General features: G+C 36.9%; 1 protein-coding gene across 2 annotated transcripts in view; it reads right to left on the bottom strand.

Annotated features, from left to right (window-relative positions):
- Positions 1-2330: 2330 nt before the first annotated feature.
- The window catches only part of COL1A2 (collagen type I alpha 2 chain), a 53139-nt gene continuing 47034 nt past the window's right edge, over positions 2331-8435 (bottom strand). For both annotated transcript variants that reach the window (XM_032235695.1, XM_032235696.1), the window contains 7 exons: positions 7992-8099; positions 7337-7390; positions 7095-7202; positions 5692-5938; positions 4606-4796; positions 3181-3423; positions 2331-2777 (listed from right to left, as the gene is read on the bottom strand). In XM_032235695.1, coding sequence (XP_032091586.1) covers positions 2631-2777; positions 3181-3423; positions 4606-4796; positions 5692-5938; positions 7095-7202; positions 7337-7390; positions 7992-8099 — 1098 coding nt within the window. In that variant the 3' untranslated portion in view covers positions 2331-2630. The remainder of the gene's footprint in view (positions 2778-3180; positions 3424-4605; positions 4797-5691; positions 5939-7094; positions 7203-7336; positions 7391-7991; positions 8100-8435) is intronic.

The following is an 8435-nucleotide window of genomic DNA, read 5'->3' as shown; positions in this document are numbered from 1 at the left end:
CATGACCAGCAAGCCACTCCCACAAAGCAGGCCACATCTACAGAAGAGGTTCTAAATTTTTTTGAAAGCCACCACTAGTACTGCCTTTCTATACATGCCAGACTGTTTTGCTTCAGTTTCATTTATTTGTAGGAATATGAAAACATAGGGTTAAGAACCATGGTGATCCAGTGGTTAGAATGCAGCCTTGCAAGCTAACTCTGCCCACTACCAGGAATTCGACTGTCAAGATACTGAGGATTTAATAGCTGCCAGCTGATAAAATGTTGTAAGCTGTAATCAGTAAACTGATGCCAATGTAAAGCAAGGCTGATGCAATGACGCTGATTCCTTGCAGCTATGTTATAAACCTTTTAAGACTCTGACGGGAGATCCAAATAAGTTTATATATATAGGTGGCTATTAGAAGGTGTTTCTCTCAGCATGTCTTTCATTTCTCTCCTTGTGTTCGTAGCTGGTAAGGGATTTATCTCTGCATGTATATGTTTGTATATATTTTGTATATAAACCACAATTAATTTTCCAAGGCTCTGTATGCTGTGTGTTGTGTTTTTGCTCCTGGGGTTTGTCTCATAATAATAGTCATGCTGCCAAAACTCTTGACATCGACCCTGACTGGTTCAAGGTTGACTCAATATTCCATCCTACTGAGGTTGGTAAAATGAGGACCAGATTTTTGGGGGCAATATGCTAACGTTGTTAACCACCCAGAGAGTGCTGTGAAGAACTGTGGAGTGATATATGAATCTAAGTAGATATAAGTTGATATAAATTTAATATAAGTCATAGCTAATCTCTATGGAATTAAATAAAATTGACAGCTTGCTGACGTGCGTGAACTTTTGAATAAAACATATAAATTATTTAATATCTATATGCAGATCCTGCATTCCAAAAACTGAGTTTAACTCCTGGGGACTATAAAGACACTGTTTTCTTCAGGGACTATGGAAATGGATTTCCATTATCCCATCAAATAATTTGCTTTTATTTTTCAGTCTATAGTCTAGCTTCGGAATATCCCCTGGTCTCCTATCCCGGCCGTCTTTGTTTAGCTTTGTCAGGATTAGTAAAGATGTGATTGTCTCATAATTTTCCCAGATTGATTCATTTGCAAGATAGTTCTCTAGTTAGACCTAATAATGAAATAATGCATCTGAGAACAAATCTACTCTTATTTTGAAACAATTCTGTGAGATCAGAGAATTAATGCATTCTGAAAAATGATAAGGTATAAATATCTTAGACTATGTCACTTCAGTGTTATGGGTGCTTTTAACAGTTCCTTTTACTTATGAAGTTAACATACTAAGAATACAATATTTCAAGTGTATTATTATGTTAAGTTTTCCATGGGCAGGAAATTTGTAATGCAAGGAACTTTACAATTTTTACATCGTATTTTAATATGGTAAGCTACCCAGAATAACCTGATGTCAGTTGAGTGCCATATAAATTAGTTTAATAAATAAAGAAATTTTATACATGTGTTCTAAAATGCATTCCATGTTGTGGATCCCTGATAACAAATCCTTTGTTAAAGTAAAAAAAAAAATTGTTTTATTCATCTATGTTTGGATGGATTTAAACAGGAAATATTTTTTCCTGTAGTTTTTGCTTATAAGAAAACTCTAAATATAGTGGGAAATACAGTCATATACACTTAAGAGCAAAGGCAAATCTTACTACCTTTTAAAGTTTAATAGGCAACAAAAAGAGTTAGAAAGTAAATATTAAGTGCAGAATATCAATAGATATACTAAAGCAAGGAACTTTACTCATCAGTGGTTTCTTTTGGAACACTGGACATGCTTTATTTCAATTTTTTCACAATTTATTTAAACATCTCACATATACAAAATAGGTACAATTTTTTGTTGTTGAGAAATGATGATTCCTTTTTGGCCCATTGTAGAGAAGAAAATGAGATTTAAAAGCATGGACATTTGATGTTGAAGAAGAAAATGAAGATGGGGTGTGGGAAGATATGATCCACATGCTTAATCTGATGGTGAGATGGGGCATTCTGAAGTTATTCTCAGACAGATTGCAAATAAACAATACAACTTAATACAGAAAGGCAGGGATTGATTGTTTTGTTTTGTTTTATTTCCCCAAATGACTAGCACCATTAAATTTCAAGTATTGTAATATACTCTGTAATGTTGAATCAGCACCTTTCTACTATGAATGGGTCCAAAAGCACCTCAGAACATATGTATAAGGATGTGGATCACACTTGGCTTAAAAGTGTATGAGGTAGTTCAAACCTTTGGAAGTTGTGGTTTTAAACTTCCTCTGTGGAAGATATTCAAAGGCCACAAATGGTGCAAACTTTCAGGAATGTTTTTATTTGGTTTTTTTTAATATTTTTGGTTTTTTTTTTTTTTTACACAAAGGCTGACATTTTCCACAACATGGTGACAAAATCTTGAAAAACTTCTGATTCCTTTTGGGGCTGTATTAAATTGCATTGAACAATGTTCCCAAAAAAATCCTTTTCCTTCTTTTTCGCCAAAAGTTTAAGCAAGTAGATGAACAGAAGAATGGAAGGAGTCAGCTTTCAGTATAAAAAAGAAATGGCAAAGAGAGAATTTTTTTGTTTTGATTTTAAGTTAGTTTTAGTTCATTCATTTGAAACAGACGGGGCCAACGTCCAAACGGAATTCTTGGTCAGCGCCACCAATGTCCAAAGGTGCAATGTCAAGGAAGGGCAAACGAGAAGGCTTGTTTGTTCTGTATTCAATCACTGTTTTGCCCCATTCGTTGGTCTTTCTCTGCAAGATAATGATAGTGAATAATTAACATTATTAGGGAACCCACTCATCTGCTGTTATTAGAAATCAGTAAAGGCTTCTATGACACAATCCCTTGCACCCAATTATGTTTCCATACACTCACTCTTCTGGAGACCTCAACCTCTAGCCCAAACATGTCCCTTCTCACTGTTCCCCTTATAGTCCCATTCCTGGCCTTTTGTCATTCCTCTGATGACCTTTCAATTTCCAGTGGTTTGGGAGCCACCAGCCTTTCTTGATGTTCTGGAGCTGCGTTCTCAAAGGGAGGAGCAGAACCAAAGTGGTCTTCAGTGATTAAAAGCTGAATTTAAGGCCTACTTTTCTATAAAGACTGTCAATAAAATTATAATCATTTATGAGCAGGAAGTAATGTAGAACTTACAGAGCAGCCATCTTCAATAACAGTGAAAGTAAACCGGGAATTGCCTTCAGCTCGGAATTCAACATCGTTGGATCCCTGCAGCACCACAGCCTTCTTAAGGTTGCCAGTTTCCTCATCCATATAAGCAATGCTGTTCTTGCAGTGGTAAGTAATGTTCTGGGAAGCATGGTTAGCCAGTAGCCTCAGGAAAGCAAGTTGGGTAGCCATGTCCTTGGTAGACATACCGTCCTTATTATATTCAAACTGGGGGAAAAAATGAAATCAGGGAAATAAACTTATGGCATACTCTGTGCTTAAATGGCACACATGGTTGTGTGAAAGTTTAAAAAATGGGGGGAGGGGGGAAGAAATAATTTTCATTATAGAACCAAAAATAATCACAACTTGTGATTAGTCTAGGAAGTAATTAACTGCTTCCTAGACAGAAACTGAATTCCAATGATCTCAACTTTTATCCTATCCAGAAATAGGTTATTTGTTATAACTTTACTAATCATTCCAAAGAGATAATCCGTGTATTTATGAATAATACGAATGGCACATGAAGAGAAAATATCTCCTTCCAGAACTTTGTAATCTTTCCTGAAGCTATTTTTTTATTAATGTAAAAGCAAGATAAAGATAAAGGTAAAGGTTTCTCTCGCACCCATGTGCTAGTCATTCCCAACTCTAGGGGGTGGTACTCATCTCCGTTTCAAAGCCAAAGCACGTCTAAAGAGGTCTCCATGGTCATGCTAAAGGCGCATGGAGTGCTGTTACCTTCCTACCATTTTTCTACTTTCATTTTTTATATGCTTTTGAACTGTTGGGGCTGGCAGAAGCTGGGACAAGTAACTATGAGCTCAGTTGGTTACGAATTGCCAACCTTTCTGATAGACAAGGTTCGGGTCTTAGCCACTGAGCCACAGCATCCCATAAGAGCAATGTACCTCATCACAAACTGAGGTTAATGGATTCAATCGGGACACACAGTTCTAGTAGCTAACTAGTTTAGACAGTTTTAAACAAGACTTGAGGGACAGATGAGTTTTTCCCAATCTGGCACCTTATATTTGTTAGATTATGATTCAAAATTCCCAAAAGCATGCTTTTCGCATAAACTGGCTCAGGGTAGGCACGGGATTGCTTAAGGAAATTATACTTTATTTTACTAATTTATTTTGTGTCGTATATGTGTGTGTGTGTGTGTTTGATTATGAAAGTTTTGTTGCTTATGTAGCTAGCATGGCAGTAACTTTCATGAGAGCAATATCAACAGAAATATGATGTTTGTAAGCTACAAGCTTTTAAAGGGGGGGGGGAATGGAGCTGCAAGACAACAAACAAGTGGATAAGTTACACATTATATGTAGATTAATTTAACATAAAGAATATAAAGTATAGGTTAAAATATTTCCTCCCATAGCTATACAGAACAAACCCTACCTGGGCACCACCATTGATGGTTTCTCCAAACCAAACAAGTCTCTTCTCATCAGGTTTCTTGCCACTGTACCAGTTCTTGGCTGGGAAATTTCCAGGATTAGCAGAGATACAACTCTCACCAGTGGAGAAATCACAATATGCATTAATAGCATCCATTGTGCAGCCTTGATTAGGATCGATCCAGTAGAAACCTATCACAAAACAGAAAATGATTTAGACACCTAAATACAGTATATACTTCAACTGTTGGAATAGCACTTCTGAAATCCTAGCATAAGGTGATATTCCCTTAGTTATTTGTCTCTGATTATAACTTTACATTTGATTAATACCAATGTCTAAAAATAAGGAGGGAACATGAGAATATAGATCTGTTGATTAGCATTTGCTTGAATATAATATGTTGTACAATTTTAACATATAAAGGTTTATAAGGTGCTACTTGAGATACTATGGAGATCCAGGCTAACTACATAATCTAGATTATGGAGAAAGAACTGCTTTATAAATTTTAGTAGAAACTCATTACTTTAAAAATAATAAATATGAAAACAATGCATTAAAAAAACCTTATTCTGGGTGAACTAAATGTGTTTATCAATGAAATCCTTAGAAGCCAAGTTGATATTGGAAAGCACTACTTTCAGGAGAGACATTTGAATATATGGATAGAAAAACACAATTGTCCAATGTCTGCTTTTTATACACGTTCAGTGAGTGAATTTATGGTTGTTTTGTTCTTGTTATGAAATGGGAAATTGTCATTCATATGTGTTATTTATACCAAGGATGGAATACACTAGGTTAAATGGCACAAAAAGATTTCCACTGAAAATATTATACGTAGAGGTTTACTGCTTTGAATAAATATCCAGTTGCATTACTGATTCCAGTGGTATTTATACTAAGCTATGATAATGTCTGAATAACATATGCATCATTACATCATGATTCATCATGATAGTTTGATAACTAAGACTATATTGATGCATTTTGTGAGTAGGCAAGTTACATCTTTTGTGTGATTACTGTAAAAATTAAGAATGCAACTAGTTATTTTATGTTGACTATTTGATGCTAACATACCATTTTTCCAATCAGGGTGGCTGAGTTTTAAGTCACGGCAAGTGCGAGCTGGATTCTTCCTAGAGCCTTCTGGAGTCAGGAGGGTCTCAATCTGGTTGTTCAGGCTTTTCAGAGTGGCATCAACTTCATAATCCTTGGGTCTAAGAGATGGCTGATCTGCACGATAGTATTCCATGTCATAGCCAATTTCATAAGCACCACCATTGGGACCAGGTGGGCCAGGAAGACCAGGTGGTCCTGGTGGACCCTAAAATGTACATTTGGAAAAAATAAAATTAGCTTGTTGAAACTCAGTTCACCATGGTCATATGCATAAGGTCCTATCTCAAGACTATCTGAATGGCTTAAATATAATCAGGACTATAAGCTTTGGATAGAAAGATATATAAATTGAATGAGTAATAAATATAACAATACATCTATTCCTGCCCAATTTCAGAAATGGTTAGTGTTAATTAAATTGGAGAAGAATGCTATGAATTTACAATGAACCTATATATTCTTAATGGAATGTTTACTAATCAGAGAGTAAGTTCTTTATCTAACAAAGAATTTGGAATAAATTCTTTATTCTTTATTTATTTATTTTACAGCAACAGGAAGAATGTCTTCAGTGAAGGCTGTCTTATGTGACTTAATTTAAAATGCTGATTTAAATACTTGTAATGGCAGCTATCTAGCTAGTGACATATATCACTAGCATTGTTCTGATGCTTCAATTAAGAATATTTAGAAATCAACCTTTATGCTTATGGCATAAAGCAATCTTCCCCTTCTTGCTATCCTCCAAATGTGTTGGGGCCACAGTTCTTAAAATTCTCTCTTAAACTTCTTGGAGCTGAAATATACTAAGAACCTAGTCACATATATATTCATATATATATTCATATTCATGTTCATGTTCATATTCATATATATATATAGTTCCGGATCCCGCTGCAACCGGTATGCTGCGACAGGGCCGGGCGTCCACCATGTGCATGCACACTGCGCTCGCATGTGCACCCACAACCCGCGATGCTCCAGCTGCTCGTCAGAGTGTCATGCAGGCCCTATATGCTGCGTTTGCATGCACAAATGGCCCGCTTGGGTCAAATACAGCTCGGGAACGCAGACAGGCAGGTGGGCCCTCTGAACACCATACCGGAACAGTGCCTGCTGCTCCCAGCAGGCACAGATATGCCTGTACTGGGGCGTACCGCCTGCAACCCACCACTGAACCTAGTCCCAGTGAAATGTGTAGAGGAATGAGATTGCAAATTTATATACGTTTATCTGGGACTTTATCTAAGTTTAATGAATGAAGTGAAGTTTAACTTTGGAAGAACCATGCAGGATCATCTGCTGTTCATTTTTTTAAAAAAGTTTTTGTTACACTAACAATCCTTCAGACTTAGACTTACAGATGGTCCTTGGCTACCATGAGATCCTCGCAAACCAGCAGGACCAACAGGTCCAGGCAGACCATTGCGACCATCTTTTCCAGCAGGGCCAGAAGGACCGGAAGGACCCTAAAACAGGAATGAAGAACAAAGCCATCAGTATACGTCTGATGCAAGTAAACAGTAAAAATGTGAGACAACATGCCTGTTGATCCAAAAGGATATTTCAATATTCCACGCAAAGGACATTCATATAAACTTACCCTTGGGCCGGCGGGACCATTAACACCAGGGGAACCTTGTTCTCCATGATGACCCTATTAATATGAGACAAAATACGAAATTGTAATTTCCTACTGTCTTCTTGCAGAGTTTTGTCTATAACTGATGGATTCTAAAATTGGGGAAAAATTACAATCATTTTGACCAAGAATTTCTTTGACTGGGAAATTGGGTACCGAGATATGAATACCACTGAGCGTATACAGCTTCTCCCTTCCTCAACATGAAAAGATGGTGGGAACAGGATTTCTAATAGAGCAGTTTGCTTCTCAATGGGCTTGGCTGAATTGACAGCACCTATACATCCCTAAGGTCCTAGGAAACCAAAGAATCTTGGATAAACTTGTTGATCTATATGGATCCAATGATCTGGGTTAATAGCTTAATTCTAGCTTAAAATTAGTAGCTTAATTTTAAATCGCTATACTGAGCCATGAGGAGTCACCTTGACATTCCTGTATATCCTGATAATACAATATTCTTGTATCTTATTGTAAATATGTGAACACAAACCAGTGTTTCAGTATCATTCTGAAATGGCAAGCTTGCCCATTTCTTCTTCACCAGAGCACCTACACCCGTTCTAAAGAATGGATTTGTTTCTGTTTAGGACATAGTTCAGATAATTGTACTCACAGCAATACCGGGCAGTCCCTGAAGTCCATTATGTCCTTTGAAACCTGGCAAGCCTCTGGCACCCTTGTCACCAGCAACACCCTTCTCACCACGTACACCTTGTGCTCCCTAATAAATAGAGTGATAAATAGAGAAAAGTTACAAATGGAAGTTTTGTACTCTAGAAAGCTTGGAGGAAGTTTCAGATACACCACCTTTGTCCAAGAGCAATCCCATTAACCAAGAACTAAAATGCATGTAGATTCTTTCAATTTGGAAACTCCTCTACACCTTAATACAAGTGAGGTAACCAAAGCAAGAAAGTTTAAAAAGGAGTAGTGGCAGCCCACCATTTATTATTCTTGCCCATCACATCTCTTTTTGGTTGGGAAGACATGATACATTATCTCTAAACTACCCAAGGACACCATCATATTGCAAACATGCATATAATTGCCAGCCCAT

Source organism: Thamnophis elegans, chromosome Z (assembly GCF_009769535.1).
Source record: "Thamnophis elegans isolate rThaEle1 chromosome Z, rThaEle1.pri, whole genome shotgun sequence".
Classification (NCBI taxonomy): domain Eukaryota; kingdom Metazoa; phylum Chordata; class Lepidosauria; order Squamata; family Colubridae; genus Thamnophis; species Thamnophis elegans.
The sequence above is the reverse complement of the archived record's forward strand: the minus strand, read 5'-3'. Positions and strand labels throughout refer to the sequence as shown.